The 24,415-nt window shown below is 31.2% G+C and overlaps 1 protein-coding gene across 1 annotated transcript; it reads left to right on the top strand.

Moving 5' to 3' along the window:
• The first annotated feature begins 8,287 nt into the window (after nt 1-8,287).
• LOC114329038 (uncharacterized) lies at nt 8,288-21,351 on the top strand. The gene is made up of 4 exons (XM_028278050.2): nt 8,288-8,409; nt 14,761-14,851; nt 19,617-19,686; nt 21,124-21,351. Exons 1-4 carry the CDS (start codon nt 8,370-8,372, stop codon nt 21,280-21,282), a joined length of 360 nt encoding a protein of 119 aa, XP_028133851.1. The 5' UTR covers nt 8,288-8,369; the 3' UTR covers nt 21,283-21,351.
• Nucleotides 21,352-24,415: the final 3,064 nt, after the last annotated feature.

Below are 24,415 nucleotides of genomic sequence, written 5' to 3'. Positions count from 1 at the left end.
CTGCCTGTAACTTCTAAACGGCTCAAATAGAAATATGCGGTTTTCACTGAAATGATTTATTTTAGTAAAAGTTTTGTCTGAATGGATGGAATTTTTTATATCGCTTTCAAATACGAAATAAAAAATGGCGGATTTATGAAAAACCTTTGTTGACTTTTTTTAATGGAACATCCAGTATATTCTTTTGTAAGTTGAAAGAAAGGTCATTCACCTATCTAGCGATATAAAGTTTTTCAAAATCAGTTGTCAAATCACTGAGTAATTAATTTTTAAAATGAGAGGTGCAACGTGGATATCACTTACCTAAATAACATAACCTAAGCAAGTTATGTGATTTCCACATTTCATCTCTCATTTTAAAAATTAACTGCTCAGTCATTTGAAAACCAATTTTAAAAAATTTTATATCGCTGGATACATAAATGACCGTTTTTTCAAGTTTTTAGGTAAATGACCATTTGTTATATCGGTTTTAAATAAAAAATGGCGGATTTTTGAAAAAAAAAACGTTGTTGACTTTTTTTATTAAAACACCCAGTATATTTTTTGCGTCTTGAAAAAACGGTCATTTACCTATACAGCGATATAAAATTTATTAAAATCGGTTGCCAAATGAGTGAGCAATTAATTTTTAAAATGAGAGATGCAATGTGGAAATCACATAACATAATATCATTTTGCTCAGTTACGTTATTTAGTTATGTGATATCCACGTTGCAACACTCATTTTAAAAATTAATTACTCAGTGTTTTGACAACCTATTTTGAAGAACTTCATATCGCTGGATAGGTGACTGACCTTTCTTTCAATTTACAAAAAAATATACTGGACGTACACTTCCCGTCATAAAAAAAAACTGGTACACTTTTTTTCCAATGTAAACCTGTGTTCAGACTGGATACAATAGTTCGTGAATCATTTCGTTATTGCCATAACAGATAACGGAATTGCACCATTATTATCTAAATACAAAAAATTTACGTTTAAATATGTATAAAGGTTTTAGATAGGTATTATTTTTCTCACTACCAATTGACCATCATTGAAGAAACCTGGGAAAGCTCGGACGTAGATGAAAATTTATAACATACATTTATTTCTCGGTGCTAAGAAGATTACAAGAAGTGATTAATAATGGAGCTATGACAAAATATTAATATTTCCGCACTTTCTAATTGTAATACATATATTTAAATTCCACACTTGTTCACTGTAAAAGTTATTCATATTGTATTAATTTCAAATAAATTTTTTTATTTTTCCCGGGTGTTTTTTCTAGTATCCCACAACTCAACAGAGTTTTGTATTTACAGTACAACTTACGAGAAACCAATCACGCTTCTCGATTTTAATTTAAACATAATAATTTAAAGTTATGTCTAGATTTATTAACTATCATTATTTTTTAATTAAAATATTTTCATAAATTATAACAAATAAAACACGAATCAATGAATGGGTACTTAATTGGGATGATTGGCAACGTTGCCCTAGAGATTAGAATGACACATTTGACAAGATCAACTTACATAACTTGAAAAACGCGATTTTCGGTTATAGGAGTGGTATCAGTTTTTTTTTGACGCAAAGTGTACAAACCGCAAATAAAAATCTGACTTATCTGACCAGGAGATCCATTTAACTGAGGTTTGACAAAAAACTCACAGCTATGCCCAACTTCTATACCGACTCGTGAAAGTTTATGCAGAAGACACACGTAGTTTTTTTTCCGAAAAATGGCTTTGACAGAGTTATTTAGCCAGATTTGTTTGTGCTTGATTACAGATTTGTAGTCATAAATTTCTTATTTCATAAATAAATAAGTACTAAAATATTATTTTTATAGATACATAGGTACCTACATACATTGTGTTGTTTTTTTTTGTTTTTTAATTAGTTTAATAGTGTTTCTTTTTATTATACTTTTTTTACTTTTTTTTTCTTTTTGTTTCTATATTTTTTTTGTTATTATTATTTTATTTTCTATTTCTCCATATTAAATATTACTTAAAATAGACCTCATGGGTATGCAACTCATTATACATTGATGTATAAACCTTTGTAACGTAACAATGTCCACATAATATTATTATCATTTATCTGCGCTATTCATAAATAAAATAATAACAATAATCTTAAAAACATACGATGAATAAACATAAATTTAAATACAATACAAAAAGATACAAAAAACTCGATGAGTTTGTATGATGATGAGTAAACAATTGTTATTTCTCACACCTCTTTTAAAATTTTATTGACAGTACAATTAAAAATCAATTATAGCAATTAGGTAGTGCTAAATAAATTATAGTTACTATTATAGGTATGTACTTGTATACTTTCACCTATATTATTTAACCTATATTCAGAGGAAATATTGAGTGAAGCCTTGGAAAATTGCGAATATGGAATACCTCTAAATGGAGAACGCCTAAACAACATCCGCTATGCAGACGACATCGTTATTTTTGCAGACAGTTTGAACAGTTTACAGCAACTAACAAACAAAGTAAATTAAGTAGGTGAAAGATTTGGACTTCAAGTAAGTATATCTAAAAGTAAATTTATGATCATCAGCAAAAATAAAATTAGAGACGCCCAACTACTTATCAATAATACACCAGTGGACCGAGTAAAACAGTATAAATATGTTGGAACAATAGTAAACGAACAATGGGATCACTCACAAGAAATAAAGTGTAGAATAGAGAAGGCTAGGAGTGCATTCAATAACATGGCCAAACTCTTTAAAAGCAACAACTTTAATCTAGAGATAAAAATAAGATTTCTACGATGTTATATCTTCTCAATATTGTATTACGGAGTTGAATCCTGGACACTCAGTGAAGCAACGGAGAAAAAACTTGAAGCCTTCGAGATGTGGCTATACAGGCGAATCCTAAGGATATCATGGACGGACAAGATAACCAACGAGCAAGGTCCCTATACCATAGGTTGTATGGTAACTTTGACATTGACAAATGAAATATTGTCATCGTGACGTCACCCAGACGATCAATTTTACGAATTGTTTGTAAGCATAATAGGATACGTGGTTTGGAGGCTATATTTTGTTATTAAATATCGTTAGTGTTTTAATTTGTGTTTATATCTTGAGATATAATGTGTCTATAGATAGCATTAAGTGTTTTTAGTATAATAACTTAAACCCAAAACTCTTTTACAAGTGTTAATATACATTTTAATGTGGTTGTATTAAGTACCTACTTACTTACTGGATTTTCTTTCTGCTGTATTGTATAGTAAAGGACATTCTTGTATAGAGACATTACAGTTCTGTAATGTCTCTTGATGTTCTTCACATCAAGTTTACATCATCTGTGTAGGTTACATTCTGCTTAGACTTATTGAACAATATATCTATAAGTCTATAGATAATAGATCTATTATATGTAATTGTTTCATATAAAATTATAACCAATATTGCAGCCATCTGAAGATCGTTTGAATAAACAATTATAAACTTAAAGAATATATAAAATGGGAAAAATTTCCTTTATTGCACTGAAATTGTATTTTTTTATAATTTACTGTTAATGTAAAACTTCACAGGTATCTGTTGAATGGAATCATAATGTTTAATAGTTTTAGATATTATAATCCAGTACCTAACGTAATCAGATGCTCTTATGTTAAACTTAAGGGAAAAACTACTAATTTTGATACATAAATCTTTAGTTGAATCTCTTTTTCACCATGGTTTACATGTTAGGAGGAATTTATAATAATGTACTACATGCATTATCCCCAATTCAAAATTATTATATACCTACTCAAAATCATTTAAAAAAGTAAATTGTATTCAACCCATTATTAATATACCTAGAATATTTGAATGATTTAGTCCCATATATACACAAGAAAGAATCTCCTTCTGCTTTAATTAAGTATTAGTAATGCTATTCTACTGCATATATTTAATTGCAATTATATTCTATGATTTTTGTAACTCTACAGGTATCTACCACATTTTTAAAGAATATATGAAATAAATAGTCATTAAAAATCCAAACGTATTTTTTTTAAATATACACATTTTCAATACATTCCTACTTTCCGAGTTCATTTCAATGCGTGAAGTGAATGAATTTGAATGCAGCATTCTGGGTGACGTCACTCCCGCCATTAGATTCTCGACGCTGATTGGTGGAAAGTTACCATGCAACCTGTCTATTTATGAACCTTGACCAACGAGACCGTATTACGAAGAGTGGGCAAAGAAAGAGAAGTGATGTATACCATTAAAAGGAGAAAGTTGCGGCACTAAATACAGATTACTGAAGGTAATCCTTCAAGGTAAAGTATTCGGAAAGCGAGGAATTGGGAGAAGAAGAATATCATGGCTAAAGAACCTGAGGAAATGGTTCTCCACAACAACAGCTAATCTATTTAAAGCATCAGGTAATAGAATAATTATAGCCAGAATAATCGCCAATATACGAAACGAATAGGCACTAAAAGAAGAAGAAGAATAAATTATAATTTCTGCATATTTTAACAACGGAAAATTTAGATAAAGCTGGTTGGACGATGGTATAATACAAATACTGTGACGTGCGACTACTAAATGATATAAAAATTAAAAAAAGCTACTAAATTGTGCAGTTTAGGTACTTTAAATTGTATTGGAAAAGACTTTAAATTGTGTCAGGATGCCGATAAAGTCTTATTATTTGAAAAGATAAAAATAGTAATTCATGTAATACAATGAAATATTCGAAACCTGTAAGAAGCGACATCATCCCTCTTAACTCATTCTCGGACACGACTGCATATGCGGATAGTTATTTGACATTGTAATTTCTCACTTCGTTTATCCACCTCTTCCTACTGACCGACGTTCCACCATAATTCTGCTAAGCGTCCTAATACGTGTTCTGTCTTTATCCATTCTTATAATGTGACAGAAACTCTTCCTCCTCTTTTTATTTCGTCTTTCTTCCACATCTACTCATATATATGTACGTGTCTATCTCTCTCTCTCTCTCTCTCTCTCTCTCTCTCTCTCTTTCTCTCTCTCTCTATCTCTCTCTCTCTCTCTCTCTCTCTCTCTCTCTCTCTCTCTCTCTCTCTCTCTCTCTCTCTCTCTCTCTCTCTCTCTCTTGTCGTTTCCCCATTACTGAGGATCGTGATTTCTTCCAATATTCCTAACAATGTTTCTACATTGGTCTCTATCTTCAGCTGCTCTAAGAGCTTCGTAGAATGAGTTTCCAGCTGAATGCTTTATTTGATTAGACCATCTAGTTGGTGATCGTCCTCTTGATCTTCTCCCCGGAACGTTTCCAGAAACAACTAATCTCTCCAAACTGTCGTCAATTTTTTGGCATCAATTTTTTGGCAAACGTCAAATCGTCAAACAAGGCATCAATTTTTTGGCGCTCGCATGCGCGAAGAGTTTAAGTCTCTGCTCCGTATAGAAATATTGAGAATACAATAGTCTAAGAGCTGGGAGCGGATTTTGTGCGTGATAAGTAATATGGAAAAACTATACGAGGATATGTTGAATTAGTTGTGTACATGACTTTCACCAACGACCGGAAACCAGAGTTGGGGCCGAGGGTAGTTATAAGGGGTCAAAGTCGCGGATTTTATTATTTTTTTTATGACGCTCATGATCGAGATAGTGCACCAAAATTTGGGAATAAGTAGGTCATGACGTACCTAAGTAAAATCTCTAGGGTCTCAACGCTGCGTGGCCGACAAAGGGGCGGGAGTAGGGGTGAATATAAAAAATATAAGGGGTTTTTTGCGACGTTCGTGATTGAGTTAGTGCACCAAAATTTGAGTATAAGTAGACCATGACATAAATAATTAAAATCCCCAGAACCGGAAACCAGAGTCGGGAAGGAAGGTAGTTATAAGGAGTCAAAATTCCGTTTTTTATTATTTTTTTTTGTGACGCTCATGATCGAGATAGCGCGCCAAAATTTGGGAATAAGTAGGTCATGATGTAACTAAGTAAAATCTCCTGGAGTGGAACGCTGCGTGGCCGACAAAAGGGTGGGGCAGGGGTGACTTTAAAAAAATATAGGGGGTTTTTTGCGACGTTCGTGATTGAGATAGTGCACCAAAATTTGGGAATTAGTAGACCATGACATAACTAAGTAATATCCCCAGAGGTGGAAACCAGAGTGGTGGACGAGGGTAGTTATAAGGGGTAAAATTCGCGGTTTTTATTATTTTTTTTTTGTGGCGCTCACGATGGAGGTAGTGCACCAAAATTTGGGAGTAAGTAGGTTATGACGTAACTAAGTAAAATCTTCAGGGGCGGAACGCTGCTTGGGGTACAAAGGGGTGGTAGGCAGGGGTGAGTATAAAAATATATGGAAAAAAAAAATAAAAAATTAGTTGGTCTGTGCCCATTGAATTGGCAAGTACCTAGCATCTTCGAGCAGGGAACCATGGCACCCTTTTAGCATGTGTTCCACTTTATCCATTAACATCGACTTGTAGTCATAACATTTTAACATATTACATTATGTAAACCATATATGATGATGTTAACACTATTTAGAGTGTGCTAGTTTCAAAATACTCGGCAGGATGCACTGAAGATGTTCTGTTTAGAACGAAAACGTTCTGCAATCGATGACATTTTATAGTTTTAAATAAACGATTTTATACCAGAATACATCTCGAAGTTTTTACTTCTGTATTGGTTTTTTAAAAATATATGGGGTTTTTTTGCCGTTCGTGATCGAGAGAGTGCACCAAAATTTGGGAATAAGTAGATCATGACATTAGTAAGTAAAATCTTCAGGGGCGGAATACTGCGTGGGGGACAAATATTGTTTTGGCCCAAAAAAAAATACACACTGCGACTTTGACCCCTTAAAACTACCCTCATCCCCAACTCTGCTTTCCGGCTTTGGAGCTTTCCGGCTTTCCGGCTCTGGGGCTTTTACTTAGCTAAGTCATGGTCTACTTATTCCCAAATTTTGGTGCACTATCTCAATCTAGCACGTCGCAAAAAAACCCCTTATATTTTTTATATTCACACCTACCCCCACCCCTTTATCGGCCACGCAGCGTTCCACCCCTGGAGATTGTACTTAGTTACCTCATGACCTACTTATTTCCAAATTTTGGTGCATTGTCTCGATCATGAGCATCACAAAAGAAATAATAAAATCGGCGAATTTGACCCCTTATAACTACCCTCATGCCCAACTCTGGTTTCTGGCTCTGAGCATTTTACTTAGTTATGTCATGTTCTACTTATTCCTAAATTTTGGTGTACTCCCTCAATCACGAACGTCGCAAAAAAACTCCTTATATTTTTTCTATTCACCCCTGCCCCACCCCTTTGTCGTCCACGCAGCGTGCCACCCCTGGAGATTTTACTTAGTTACGTCATCACCTACTTATTCCCAAATTTTGGTGCACTCTCTCGATCATGAGCGTCACAAAAAAAAATAAAAACGGCGATTTTGACCCCTTATAACTACCCTCATCCCCAACTCTGGTTTCCGGCTCTGAGGATTTTCCTTAGTAATGTCATGATCTGCTTATTCCCAAATTTTGATCCACTATCTCAATCACGAACGTCGCAAAAAAACCCTTTATATTTTTTATATTCACCCCTGCTCCCACCCCTTTGTCGGCCACGCAGCGTTCCGCCCCTAGAGGTTTTACTTAGTTACGTCATGACCTACTTATTCCCAAATTTTGGTGCACTATCTTGATCATGAGCGTCATGAAAAAAATAATAAAATCCGCGACTTTGACCCCTTATAACTACCCTCGGCCCCAACTCTGGTTTCCGGCCGTTGGTGAAAGTTATGTACACAACTAATTCAACATATCCCCGTATAGTTTTTCCATATTACTTATCACGCACAAAATCCGCTTCTATCTCTCCGACTACAAGGGCATTCACCAGTCTCATCTTGATATTTTGAGAGATAGATCTGTCTTTCCGTGTCTATATGAGTTCCAGTAATTTTCACATTTAAAAAATACTAATAAAAGAGAATTGGAATTGTCTAATATACTACCTCCATAATGTATTATATTAGTTGCCCATTCCCATCTCTGTTGATGATAAAGACCTTTCTAGGTCTCTCTCTAGATCTGTTGATAATGTTAAATACGAAAATCTTAGAATTAATAAAGATGAGATGATTAACTATCTTGATTTCTCACTATCAGTAAGCAATCAAAATTTCTGTTCTAAATAAAGGAATTTTATTTAAATATCTTAAATGTTTAAGATGTTATAAATTACGTCACTTTCTGTAATTTAAAGTTAACAAACATATTAAGATAGTGGGGTCTTTTTTAAGTGGCTAATTTTTTATGGTATATAAAGCTAAACTAACAGTGAGTATTACAATTGTCAAACATGAAGACTACATTGGTTTTGTCTTTTCTGTGTTGTGTCAGTAAGTCAATATATTTTTATACTTATTAAATATAACCGCTGTATTATAACTTCATTTTATTAAAATTTTATTAAATGAAAGGCAGCTTTTAGTTCACCTCGGTTCAGAGATGATAAATCATCCCTTTACCTAGGTTTTACTCTCCACAGCGATCAACCAGATTCCTATATGATCTTTTTTTAAAAGATAATTGATCATCTATGAACCGAAATGAACCATAAGCTGTATTTCATTTTTCAAGTTTACCCATATTGTGAATACACGGAACCAACTTTTGTTGGAATTTTTCCTAGAAGAATGGACGGAATGTGACTGCATATTTCAGAGTCCCTTTCATCTCCTTTATTCGTCGTATGCTTGCATTGTAAATTGTAGAAGGCACATTAAGAATATACTCAGAAATTGGTTTCACGATAATCTTCAGATTTGTGATTTCTAATTTCATTCTATTAATTTTAAAATTACAACTTTAATGCTGTTGTATTCAAGAAATTCTTAATTAAGAAACAGTCTATTTAGCTTTTGGAGGCACCCTGATTCTTTCTACAAGTAATGATTTTTCTCTGGTAACAAAATATGATTTTCTATTAAGCGAAGTATTCTTTGAGTTTTCCTTAGTTTACAGTAAGAACTTTAATCTTTATATTATTTGCATTTATAAATCACCTGACTCTTCCGTGGAACTATTTTTTCAGAACCTGCTTAATTTGTTAGATGACCTGCCCCATAAAAGCAGAAAAATTTTATGCGGGGACTTTAACATTAATTATGCTGCTGCTTGTGCTACACAAATATCCCTGGTTAACATATTTGAATCGTATGGTCTAACAATGCACATTGATTCTCCTACAAGGATTACAAAAACTTCATCTACCATAATGTATTAAATAGTGTGATGTTATGCCTTCTGGTCCCAATTAATTAAAACTCTATTGTTTGGTTCAAATACATTATATTTACAATCACCTCCATCAACGACTAACCATAACAATATGTTTACATTTAACAGTAACGACCTACTAAAACAATAATATCTATATCATCGGGCGTTCACTTATATAAGGATTAAGCTATTGCAACATCACGCGCTGGCCTCGGTCATGGTCGATCAATAATTATATTATTTACTTTTCAATAAAACATCTTTTTGTACAGGGTGATATTATAATACCACACCTCCCCGTTTTGTTAAAATTACATATTTTTAAAATAAGATTGATTGTCTATCATCGCCGTTTTTTTTTTTTAAAAAAAGAAATTCCTAAGAAAAGAAGAAGAATATCTGAGTGTATATCCCTCTTTCCCTTTCACAGAGTGTTTATGATTACCTAATACTATTTTCAAAAATTAAATTTCCTAACTATCCTAACTAACTGTAACATGGTACGTTTCAGATCAATCAATTTTTCCCTAAACTAAACTGGTATTTTATAACCTATCACTAGTTCACGTACTTTCACGTCGTGTCTTTTCGTCCTTTTTCCCGTTCACTAATTCACTTCATCAAAACAGTGTCCACAGTGAATGAAATTGATCCTAACTTTTAAATAGTCTTTTAGTGCCTATAAGCCGTAACTAATCTAATTGTAATAAAATCTCGACTTTAATACTTCCTAAGCTAAGCTAAATATTACCTAAACTTCTATTAAATGGTATATAAAAAAAGAATTTAACGTTACTTTACTATTTCATCTTATTATTTCAGTCTTATTTTGATTTATTTATATACGCCTTACTAACTTTAAAATATTGTACCTATAATAAAAATGTAATCTCTCTAAAAACTTCTAATATGTCTCTAAACTTCTAATAACTCTTTTGTAGCTATAATAAAGATTTAATCTCTGTTGCTGAATGTCTAAAAATTTCACTTTTTGTGTCCCTTTGCTTTTTATCTACTAACACTTATTGTAAGATATTGTCTATCCTTAATTCAAACACTTCCATTTTACGCGAAAATTTAACCTGAATTCAGTATATACGAAAAAATAAGTTATTTATAATTTACGTTACTTTAGAGAAAACAAAATTTATAACTTTAATTCTTAGACATAATTATTTAATGATTAGCTACGTATTTGATATTATTCTTAATTCGGCTTGTTTATTTTGACATTTCTGAAAATTTTATGTTTCTTCTTTCATTTTTCCCACATATTTTAATAAAATTATTTTTTTCTCTCTCTCTTCTTCTTGTCTGGTACTATAACTATATTTCTTCATTTTTCTCCACATAATAACACTTCTACAGTGTACATAATTCATCTTCATATACATCTTTCATATAACAATCATATATCATTTATCTCATATATCATTTCATATAACATCATAATCATCACTTCATATACTAGCTCCGATACCTTCGTTTTACCTTAATAAAAGAGGTTTCACTCGGATGTCTTAGTTCTCCGCCAATATTAACCCGAATTTTCGCCCTGATCTGTACGCACCATTAAGGTGGTATAGTTAACTCAAAACACGAAATAGGTATTTTATGCGGTTCAAATTCTTCTAAAAATATCACAACCTCAATCCCTTGCTTTGAGGCCGTTGTTTATTCATGAACAATCATGAATAAAATAGGTACTCTCACAACACAGAGTGGGTCTCTAATAAGCTTTCAAGCTTCTATAAATCACTTAGTACCTTCCCAATTTGACAAGAGCAGTGGGTTTCTTATTGTCTCAAATTTCCTCATAATATTTAGCTTATAATATTGTTAGTTATTCTTCTTATCTGTATGGTTCTCCAGATTCCTTATCTCGACTCATCAGGTCGGTTCGTTAAAAATATATCTCTTGCTTATAGCAATGTTTGTCGTATGTCATCACTAATCATTATTTATTAAAAAATATCATTTATCACTCAAAAAATATTAATTCAGGTTCATATCATACAAAATTTAACACAAAATCGATTAAAATGTATCTATAGAATCAATAAATATCAATAATAAAAACAACTGGCTAATAAAAATTCAATAATAGTATACATATTCGACAAAAATTCAATAAAAAAAATAGCATATGCAAAAGTTAGATAAAAATATTCAAAATCAGTTCATATCTCAAAATTCGATAGAAATTTTTGAAAAAAAAATTCGATATTCCTTAAAATATTCAAAAATAACCGTACTAGAAATAGAAATCGGATAGAGATTTTTCAAATAAATTCGATAAAATTCAAAATTCAATAATAGCATATATAATAAACTTTGATAAAAATATTCAATTCAAAAATCACTTCATATTTCAAAATTTATAGATATTCTTAAAAAAAATCGATACTTCATAAATTATTCAAAAATCAGCAAAGATAAATATTCAATGTTCAATAATAATATAAAAACGAGGGAAGCATTTTTAATAAAGATAGACATTCTTACTTACATTTTATCACTTTGTCTTTTTACTGGGTTTCCTGTCCATCTTCGTCCTGGTCCATCTTCGCCGTCTCCGTTTCCAAGCTGGTGCCGCCATCCCTGCTCCTTTCAGAAGACCTCCTCTAGTCTGCAGGATCAGCCATATATTAAATAGTGTGATGTTATGCCTTCTGGTCCCAATTAATTAAAACTCTATTGTTTGGTTCAAATACATTATATTTACAATCACCTCCATCAACGACTAACCATAACAATATGTTTACATTTAACAGTAACGACCTACTACAACAATAATATCTATATCATCGGGCGATCACTTATATAAGGATTAAGCTATTGCAACATCACGCGCTGGCCTCGGTCATGGTCGATCAATAATTATATTATTTACTTTTCAATAAAACATCTTTTTGTACAGGGTGATATTATAATACCACAATAATTGATTATATTGTCTCAGATTTCTCACCCAGTGATGTCTGCTCTACAACTGTTAATGCGGGACTATCTGATCATGAAGCGGTTTATACGAAGTTTAACACCTTTAGCAAGCACTCTTCGAAAACTCGACGTTTAGGCAGGATTTTTTCCGCTCGGAATTTTCGTAAATTCCAAAATTTATGCTTAACCTCTGACTGGCCCTTTCCTTCTATGAACGTCGATAATAATTTCAGTGACTTTTTGAATAAGCTTGTCTGTATCTTCAATAAAGCATTTCCTTTAATCACAATTAAGCCAAAACATCACAAACCCTGGACTACCAAAGGTGTCCGCATATCAGCCAAAAATATGCGTTTACTACTGTACATCAAGAAATGTACTACCAACGTCTCTGTTACTGAATATATCACCAAGTACAGGGCAATCTATTTAAAACTTATAAAATCAGCTAAAAAAAATTTTACTATCAAAATCGTCTGAGAAGCTCTAAAAGTGTTGCAAAAGAAACTTGGTCCATAATAAACGATCTTCGTAATAAAACTCACACAGCTCAAACATTTTCCCTTCCAGACCCAGAAAATCTAAATGAATACTTTGTTAATGTGAGTAAAAATATAACATCAACTATTGTGTCACAACAAGATCCCATTTCCTATCTCCCTAATTCAGGAAAGGTCTCGAATTCATTCTTTATAAGACCGGTTGATAAATCTGAACTGATTCAGACAATCAATAATATCAAAAGCAAATCTTCCTGTAGTACCGATGGACTATCCATAAAAATTTTCTCAAATCTCCCAGACAGTGTGTTGGGAATCCTCATCTCTCTAATTAATGACTCTTTTGAGAAAGGTAAATTTCCAGAGTGGTGAAAAATCAAATGCCTGCAATTATAGACCTATTGCATTACTACCGGTACTCTCCAAAATTATTGAGAGACTCATAAAAGCCCGACTTATATCCTTTCTCGTTGATAACAATATTTTATCACAAAATCAGTTCGGCTTTTTAAATAATAAATGTACCACAGATGCCATGTTTTCTGAACTACATGAGGTTTATCAAGCATTAAACAATAATCTGCACACTGCCACTGTTTTTTGTGATTATGCCAAAGCTTTTGATTGTGTGAATCACGACATTTTGATAAAAAAACTAGATTTCTACGGAATTCGAGGTATTTCTTCGAACTGGTTTCAATCTTACTTGGATAATAGGAAACAACTGGTTAGAGCAACTGATACAGACTCTAGTCTCAAAAATGTTGTATGTGGGGTACCACAAGGTTCAGTATTGGGTCCTCTACTTTTCCTTATCTTTATTAATGACATCACCAGCTTAAAAATCGATGGAAAAGTTTTTCTTTTTGCTGATGATACCAGTATCACTTGGAGCAACTCAAATATCGCAACTCTTCATGCTATTATAACTTCTGATCTACTTACAATAAAATCTTGGTCCTATTCAAATTTACTCTCTTTTAATGTAGATAAAACAGTAGCATTGTCCTATAAAGGAGCTCTTCAACCCTTACCTCTTCATAACAGCCAGATCAGTATCGTTTATTCTGTAAAGTTTCTTGGTATTTTTTTAGATAGCAATCTGAAATGGTCCCTTCATATTGATGTGTTAAGCAAGAAACTATCCTCAGCTTGCTTTGCAATAAGATCTGTTTCAAAGGAAATGAATTTAGCCTCTTCCAAAATAACATATTTTTTTTTGTTCGAGTCACATCTTCGATATGGTCTCCCTTTTTGGGGTTCTGGTACGGCTGCCCAATCTGATGTTATTTTTAAATTACAAAAAAGAGAAATAAGATATCTGTTTGGCCTCAGAAGAACAACACATTGCAGAAGCTACTTCAAAGATCACAGGATTCTAACACTACCTTTTTTATATATTTTAGAAACTGTTTTCTTAAATCGTAAACATGTCTACATCCATCAATTATGTCTACATGTCTTTCCAGCAAGACCTAGACATGACTATTCCACCAGAAATTCTACCTTTGACATCTATTTACCGATCCCGTCCAGTGAGTTAGTAAAGAAATCTATATTATATTCTGCAAAAAAACTTTACAACCATCTCCCTCTACAACTTAAATCTACAACATCTTTCCCCAAGTTCCGTAAAATTACTAAAGCCTATTTATCTGAAAGATCATATTATTCAACAGCAGAGTTTCTTAACCAATAACTAAGAAAGTACAGTATTCTTATTTATAAGTATAATCTTAATCTATATTTGAGTGTCATATGCAGCAGCTTAACTTAACTTATTAAATTTCTTAAGGTAGATTATGCAATTTGCAACTTTTTTTTAAATTTTGCAATAGATTGTTACTGTTTTTTTGTTTATCTTCATTATTTTTATTTATGTAGACGATTTATATCATTTTAGTAAATTGTATTTGTTATTTGTTATTGTTCTTATTTATGATTCTTGTAAGCTTTGTCTATAAAATTGTTAAATTTTTCATGACAATAAAGCATATTTCTTTTAAAATCATTATTTACTTTTAGGTCTTACCTTTGCTCAAATCGGTAAAACCCACACCCCGAAGCCCCATACTACCCCCGAGCCTACTACTCAAGAGCCTAATCCTGAAGCTGAGTAAGTAAAAATCATAAAAATAAAAATCCACTTTCAAGAAGATATTCGCCATTAATAGTTCAAACGCCAGATAGGTCACCGTGGGTCTTTCAATTCTGCCAAAACCACCAAGTTTTTTAGGTAATGCTTTTTTTTGTCTGCTGATATTACGGATTTCGAAGGTTTTCGACCCGACCAGTCAAAAAGTCTATAGATCGTAATCTAGAAAGATAAATTTAGGACCTCTTCCCTTTATTATATTCATTAACGACCTTCCTTCTATTTGTAAATATACTGAGTGTCTTTTATTTTCAGATGATTTAAAAATGTACAAAATTATTTAGTCAGTACGTGATTGTATTAAGTTACAGAAAGATATTGATAGAATTTACGAATGGAGTATAGTTAATAAGTTAGAGTTTAATATTAACCTTTAACTACACGCGCTGGCGTACTTTGTACGCCAGATATAAAAATTCTACTGGAAATATATTTAAAAATTTAATTTTTGTCCTTGCTTATTTTTCTAACCTATCACTGGAATGTGCTTTACAATTTGGTTTTAGTTTCCTTATAATCGGCGTTCTGGAAAGATCGTAATTTACATTTTATTATTTGTTGTTTCCGGTGGTGGACAATATACCCCAGGATTATATTACTATAAGTCGTAATATAAGTACATATTTTAATTGTTTTTTAGTCATTATGGCAAAAAATATATTTTTCTTTGTAAAAAATACTTTTTCTCCTGTAAAAAATCACATTTAAAAAAATTTTTATTAGTAATTTTATTTATCATGGAATCCAGTTATTCCATGATTCCAGTTATAAATCCCAATTGGCTTACTGAAAAGGAACTCCAAGTATTCACTGATGCCGAATAAGGTTTGTAACAAACAACTAAGTGTATTTTTTCAAAAAAAATTAAACAAATCCGCTGTTTTTAAGTGTATTTTCTTGTGGCGTACAAAGTAAGCCACGCGTGTAGTTATGTTATAACTTGATGCGCGGGTAGTTAAAGGTTAATAAATGTAAAGTTATGACAATAACTCGGTTACAGGATCCAGTTATTTTGGATTTTGAGATGGGAGGTGAGAGATTGACTAGGGTTACTGAAGTGAAAGACTTGGGAGTAACATACAATCAAGTTTTTTCGTTTGGGAAACATATAAATCAGTCGATCTCAGCGGCAAACAAATTGTTTGGATTTATTCGAAGACATACAGTGGCATTTATAAACATTAATACAATAACATTTCTCTATTTTTTTAGTGCGACCTAAATTGGAATTTGCAAGCGTAATATGGTTTTTGAGTATATGTCAACACTTAAAGATGTAGAAAAGGTACAAAATAAAGTTCTTCCGTATTTGTGTTTTAAAAAAACACAAAAAATGGCCTGATTATAGTTCTGTTAGGTCAGCTCACTTAAGAAACGAGTTTAAAATATTGTCTCTAGCACAAAGAAGGGACCTAATGATCATTATGTTTATATACAATATAATTAACAATAAGATTAACAGCCGATATATACTTTCACCCATTCCATTCAATATTGCTCCTCGTCGGACACGATCTTCATTAATGTTCAGTATAGCTCACAATATTGTTGCAACAAGATCTCCCCTTAAAAATGCACTTAAGTTATTAAACAGTTTAAACAGTCTAATCGATGTAGATTGGTCCTTGTATCGGACAAAGTTTTATAAATTGATACTGAGTCAAATTTTAAACACTTCTGTGTAAAAAAAATATTCAAGCCCCTAACCTACAATGCTGGAACTGATAATGAGATAATTTGTATAATTTTTGTATAACTTAGAAAGTCATCTATTTAACAATACAGAATTGTAAATTTATATTTTTTTTAGCTACGTAATGAGACATTTAGTCTGTATGGTTAATAAATAAATAAATAAATAAAATATCTTAAACAAAATCTCTTTCTTATCAAAACCAAAGGAAAATTGCGTAGACTTTAAAACAAAATTTGCGTTTATAATTATTTATTTTAAAGTTACATCCCCTTAAAGTTGTACTTTTCTTCAAAAAATTGTAAATTAATTGGTTTATAATATTTCAGTAAATTAGAAGAAAAAATATTTTTTACATTTTAATTATTAACAGTAATAATCGAATTCACTAGCTTCTAAAAAATGTTCGTATGTTTTTTTTTGACCAAGGTATAGATATTTGTAATTTATAATTATATTATAATACATACATATATAGTATGACAGAATTGATCCAAAAGATGGCATAACCCAGACATCCAAAGTGAAAGTTATCCTCCTACACCAAATTGTTCTATATGGTCCACATAATGTTCAGAAAAAAGTCACACCAATTTGAGCGTCGGGTTTGGGGGGAGAGGGGGAAGAAATCGGTAAATTCGTAGTTTTTTAGGTTTTTCGTCAATACTTCCAAAACTGTGCGGTTTAGCATGAATAATCCTCTATACAAAAATGTTCTACATTAAATTTGAAATAAAAAAGGTCCTATGCATAATCCTTCTAAAATAAACGGTTCCAAAGTTAAGAAGGTAGTATAGTATAATTGGTCCAAAAAAAGGCCTAACCCAGACATCCGAAATAAAGGTTTTCATCGTACACCAAATTGTTCTATATATGTTCTATATTTTGAGCGTCCGGTTTGAGGGGGGGGGGAGATGGGGGAGAAGTCGGTAAATTAGTAGTTAGTAGAAAAAAGGTCCTATACATAATTGTTATAAAATCAACGGTTCCTGAGTTACGTAAGGTGAAAAGTGGAGGTTTTCGATACTTTTTATATTGTTTGGGCAATTGATGATAATCTTGGGTGGTGAGATTGACGTTTCTTCAAGGGTTTATCACTAACATACCATCGGCCACTGAAATAGCAAATTTGATTTATAGAACACAATCCTGTTAAAGAAAATCAGTAGGGAATTGCTCAAAAAATATAAAAAGTATCGAAAACCTCCTTCTTTCACCCTCCGTAACTCTGGAACTGTTGATTTTATAACAATTATGTGTAAGACCTTTTTTGTTTTAAATTTTATGTAGAACATTTTTGTATAGAACATTGTTTACGCTAAAGCATAATTTTAGCAATATTGACGAAAAACTTAAAAAAACTACAAATTTATCGATTTCTCCCCCCTCTCCCCCCCAATCCCGACTCTCAAAATGGTGTGAATTTTTTCTGAACATTATGTGGACCATATAGAACAATTTGGTGTTGGAAGATAACTTTCACTTTGGATGTCTGGGTTTGGGTCTAGTTATACCATACTAATACAATAATTATAATTAATATTATGTATCATGTATACAGTGGGGAAGGCACTTATGGAATAAAATTATTTCTGCCCTTGTTTTAGAAACTCATAAAAAATGCGGAGAACGTCGATTTTTAAATAAAAATGTGCACTATCTAAACATAAATTTAAATTTACGGGGTGATTCATGCAAGTCCAGCAGAGTCCATAAGTTTTATTTTTAATGGAGCACCCTGTATATTTTTATATTTTTAAAAGCTGCTTGACAACCTTATTTCAACAAATTATATCATATAGGGTGTATTATGAATAATACAGGGTGAAATTTTGGAATTTTAAAGTATGGAAACCACTTACCTATGGAATAAAATTGCTTGTGTCCTTGTTTCAGAAAATTTTAATAAATTCTGGGACACGTCTACTTTTAAATTCAAAAAGGCGGTTTACAAACACAAATTTAAATATACAGGGTGATTCTCGCCAGTACAGCATAGCCCATGATTTTTAGTTTTAATGGATCACCCTATATATTTTTATTTTCTTAGAAGCTACTTTACAACCTCATCTCAAAGAAGTGTATTATGCAGGATCCATTATGAATAATACAAGGTGAAAATTTGAAATTATTTATAAATTTCGTAAAGACTTTAAATACAAAACACAATAGATTTCTACTTTTAGTTTAGAAAGTGTATGTCTTTATTTAGCTAATTTAAAAATAATACCATTATTTAAAGTATGATAAATTATTAATTTCAAAATTTTATGTAGATTTTTAAAATCTTGACGAAAATTATACATAATTTTAAAATTTCACCTTGTATTATTAATAATAGGTCCTAGGTTATACACTCTTTTGATGTGACGTTGTTTAGCAGATTTTAAAAATATAAAATTATACAGGGTGTTTCATTAAAATTAAAGATCATGGGCTATGCTAGACTTGCGTGAGTCACCCTGTATATTTAAATTTATGTTGAAACAGTGCATATTTGAATTTAAAAGTTGACAAATCTTAGCGTTTTTTATAATTTTATAAAATAAGGACACAAAAAATTTGATTTCATAAGTGGTTTCCACACACTATAATTTCAAAATTTCACCCTGTATTATTCATAATATACCGCTCATGATGTAGTTCGATGAAATCAGGTTGTTAAGCAGCTTTTAAAAATATAATAATATATAGGGTGTTCCATTAAAAATAAAGCTTATGGACTATGCTGGACTTGCGTGAATCACCCTGTATAATCAAATGTAGGTTTAAAATGCGTATATTTATATTTAAAAATAGACGGATCTTAGCGTTTTTTTAAATTCTTTAAAACAAGGACAGAAATAATTTTATTCCATAAGTGCCTTCCGCCCTAAATACGTTATCTTCATTTATGAAGATTCTGATATAATATTATCATATAAAAAATTGTACAAATAAAAATTACTTTGGTGGACCCATCAGGGTTGAAAAGGCCAGGAATAGACTTAGCTGTCGCCTAGACTATTAATAGAAAAAACAATTTTTTTTCAGATTTGATTGCGATGCCTGCATTGTATTTACAACTGTCATCAAGGATTTAGTGATTGACGAAATAGCAATAGTAAGTTATAATTGTAGCTATAAAATTTGTGTCCATTAGTGATAAATTTATTTTTGAAGATATTCTTCTTTAGCGGCGAATCGATTGAGGTAAAATTTGATTGATCCCCGCGCATGCGCACACCGACAGTATGGTATTAGTGGTTATACGGGCTCTGATTGGGTGTTGAAATTTTGAAATGATCTGTCAATAATTGTTCAATATGGAGGTTATCGGTAAACAAAAATATTGTATAATATTAGTTTTTATTGATGTGTGGACAGAAATAAAATCAAATTTATAATTATAGTGACTTTTTAAATAGTTTTGAAAAGCCGCAGGTACGTAATTCTAAATGTTTCAGTTGGAAATACCTAATAGTTTCAATACCTATCTATTTGGAAAATGTAAACAAAATAATGTAGTTACCTATTAGTAGGCAATGCTTTAATTTACATAATCTGATTACGAACAAACTTTCTACAAATCTTCATCTCATATATCGTTTTCTTACTCTATATTTTGTTGTATTTTATTTCGACAACAATCAAACTAATAATTTTATTAAGTTCATATAAATTTATGGTGTAAACGTTTAGTTTGTGTATATTCCCACATGACGTACACGCGAATGTGGTGCAGTTTGAAATGCCGTCAACTTTCGTACGGCGCGGTAGACGTGAAGTGGGTTCGAGCCCCAAGCAAGTTATTATTTTTTTATTTCTTTTATAGATTTTATGATTGTAAGTATATTATTATATAATTTTTGAAGATATTCTTCTTTTTTGAAAGTGGTAGATAAGAAAGTTAGTTTGATTTTTAAATAAAATAAGTACAAAAACCTTTTAAGTATATTTACTTCGTTTAAATTACCTATTATATAATAGAAGAATATCTTCTTACGTGCGTACAAAGTACACACACATTCTTTTTTTTTGTATGACCAGAACAATCAATTTAATTTCTAAGAAGAATTGTATTTCTTCTTCACTAAACAAATTTTACCCGCTATGAACTAAGTTTTTTGGTGTTGTTGTCTATTTAAACTATTTCTTTGTTGTTGCCAGAAACATTTTGCTACCATTTTCTGTTTCTTTTATTAAATAATATATTTCACCATTTATCATTTGTTCATTTGTTATTCAGATTATCATCTATACTCACCGGAGGGACCGCAAGCGTTCAGATACAATTAGCGTCTCTTTGCAAAGACAATGACGTCGACTTTGCAAAGTAACAAGACACTTACTCAACACACACACTACACATTACTCCCCTGAGTTAGTGATAAATTATAGTCTAAAAAATCATTATGAAATTGACTGGCCAGTTGGTTGTGAAAACCAGTGCCAATAAAACACAAAACACACAAACACAGATTATCATCTATTATCTATTATAACATCTGTTATCTATTATAATATTATACCCCAACTCTGAAGTTTTCTGATATTACAGGACGAAGTTGAAAGAGACGCAGACACATTATGCGCCATTCTACCACGTCACTTGAGAGAATATTGCCAGCATGAATTGCTTCCAAAAACTGACAGAATCTATGAAATGCTGTACGAACACACTCCTCAATGGGTGTGCGACAAGTTGAACTTCTGTTAAAGACACATTAAGAATCTTTTTGCAACATGTATGCCTTTTTTTAATTGTATAATAAATATGTAACTCCAATCTTTTTGTTTTTTATTAAACGCTTTCCTTTACTTCAATAGATTGCATCAAATATTTAGACGTTAATTTGACTGAATTTTCTTCCATGCAAATGGATGAAAATTTAAAGATATATGTATTCGCGAAAAAAATACACAAATAGTCAATTATTGTTTAAATAAAAAAAAACGATTTTAATGGAAATTGTTTACTAAATTCTCTTGTTTTTTACAATATAGAAACTTGAAACTTTTACGGATTGTAGCTAATGATATGAACTATAGATAATTTCACTTTTTACGTTGATTGTTTACGATATGCTCCATCAATAAATAATAAAGTTTCAAATTTTTTGCCGATTCCGACTACTTTTCATGTTTGTACATCATATGTTTTATACATATTTTAATAAACATAATGATATATTTTGAAATGTTTGAAAGGTGTAAGACTAAAAAGTAAAATAAAAAAAAATATGAAAAATATATTTTTAAAATACGCTTTTTTCTAGTTACGAGTGACTAAAATTAAACATATTATAAAAAAATCAAATAAAAAGCAAAAAATAAAAAAATTGAAAAAATCTAACACATTCGTAAAGAAAAGCGTAGAGCGAAAACCGTTTATTTGATGAAGACGCGCCACGCTTTTGTTTAACGAATGTGTCAGATTTAAAAAAATTTTTTTTTTGCTTTTTAGTTGATTTTTTTTATAATATTTTTAATTTTAGTTACTCGTAACTAAAGAAAAGCGTTTCTTAAAAATACTTTTTCTACAGCCGTGCTAAAAGAGCTACTTTCACGCACGCATAACATTTCGTTTCCAAAAGTTGCACTTTGGAGTCTAATATTATGAGCAGAGCGAGCATAACGAGCGAGTCGAATAACAGACGAGTTTGATAAAGAGTCTTTACTGACGTGATGCATACAAATTTCATGATAGTGAACAGATGACTTTTGCATGATGGTGGCTTTCGATTTTTAATCGATAGTTATCAATATTGGATAATTATTACTAAATCGGTAAAGTTTTGATTTATTTTATATCAATATAATTACAAAATACTACAGAATTTCACTTTTTGACATAAACTTAAATAAAAATCTGTCGTAAATTTTGTACAATATCGAAATAATTAAAGTAAATAAATTGTAAATTAACTCAAATATATAATCGGTTACTGCCATCGATCACGTACATTCAATCTCGGTTAATCGCGGCAGGTAAAGTAAAATTGTTCTTTCAGTACAATAAAGTGTTACTTTACTGCCGCAAATGAGGGCAAATGAGTACAATAATGAATGACTTTAGTGACGGTTCGCGATTCCACTTGGATTGTTAGATGTCTTTACCACTCGCCGTCAATTTCAGATGCGAAATTTTTGGAAGATTTTGAAGAAATATGCGATAGTGTATTGTCTAGGAATAATAAGTGTGTATTAGTAGTTGATTTTATTCTTGATTTTCTTAGTGATAGTTTTTATACTATAAAGTTTAAAAATCTAGTTTCAATATATGGCTTAAATCAGCTTGTAACAAAACCAACTCGCATTACCGAAACCAGTAAAACATTAGTCGACTTTGTTTTAACCAACCAAAATAATATTTCAGTAAATGTGCATGATTGTCCAAAAGTAACTGACCATTCTATTATTTCTCTCAATTTATTTAATACAACAGCTACTGAAAGTATCACAAAAAAATACAGAAATATAAATGAAAGCAATTTTAACGCTATTAAAACTAACTTAATGATGGTTAATTGGAACTTAAATACAACAAATATTGACACTATCTTTCATGAAATTATAACTAATTGCGAAAAAGAAATTAATAATACTGCGCCTATTCAATTGTGTAAATATAAATCAAATATACCATGGTTTGATAATGAGGTGTTTAATCAAATTAGAATTCGTGATAAAACGTACAAGGAGTTTAAAAATTGCCGGGAAAATGAGAAACAAAATAAATGGTCATTGTTTAGAACTCATAGAAACCATGTCGTTAATTTATTAAAAGCTAAAAAAGATAAGTATTATCTGGAGAAAATTGATAGGTTTAAAAATGATTCAAACAAAATGTGGAAAACATTAAAAAATTTAATTAATGTTAAAACCTTTGATATTCCTAGCTCTATATGTTTTGATATAGATGCGGAGCATAATGTATTAAGAGAACGCTTGGAGATTGCAGAAAATTTTAACAAATAGTTTGTCAGGAGTATAACAAATATTGTCGAAAATATTGATTCAATAAATTCCTAGACCAATACCAATAATAATCTATATTTAAATTTGAGTGAATTTAAACCACTGTCAATGTTAGACTTACGTAAAATATTTTATAGTATGGACAACAAGTTCATGAAATATTAAATTCAAGGATGGTGAGGGAAATTTTTGAATCAATTGGTCACGCTATACGGAATTTTATAAACACTTCTCTAATGACAGGTAGAATTCCTACACTTTTGAAAGTGAGTACAATTTTTCCTATTCAGAAGATTTTGAATACAAATAAAGCTAGTGAATTTAGGCCCATTAACACATTACCCCCAATTGAAAAAATATTAGAGATAGCAGTTTATGACCAACTACTAGAACACGTGGGAAAAAATTCAATTTTAATAAATAATCAGTCCGGATTTCGACAGAAACAATCATGTGAGTCAGCTTTACAATTGACTCTATGTAAACCTAAAAACGATATTGATAAAAAACGACACGTAGTAGGTGTTTTTCTTGATTATATAAGAGCCTTTGAAACCATTGATCGCCAAATACTCCTAAAAAAACTACAAAATTATGGGTTTGTAGGTAAAGTACACAAATAACTAAGTGATTATCTTAGTGATAGTATAGTACGTTTTGATGGGGCATTATCCTCTGAACGTTATATCAATGTCGGGGTACCACAAGGTAGCGTATTGGGGCCTCTATTATTTATATTGTATCTAAATGACATAGACCTATATGTAGAAAGTGAATTTATTAATCTTTTTGCGGATGATACTTTTGTAGCTTGTAGTGATACTAACCTTGAAGTAGCGATTCAAAAAATGAATAATACATTAGAAAAAATG

This window comes from Diabrotica virgifera, chromosome 5 (assembly GCF_917563875.1).
Source record: "Diabrotica virgifera virgifera chromosome 5, PGI_DIABVI_V3a".
In the NCBI taxonomy this organism is placed as follows: domain Eukaryota; kingdom Metazoa; phylum Arthropoda; class Insecta; order Coleoptera; family Chrysomelidae; genus Diabrotica; species Diabrotica virgifera.
Note: the sequence above shows the minus strand (reverse complement) of the source record. Positions and strands in the feature narration are given on the sequence as shown.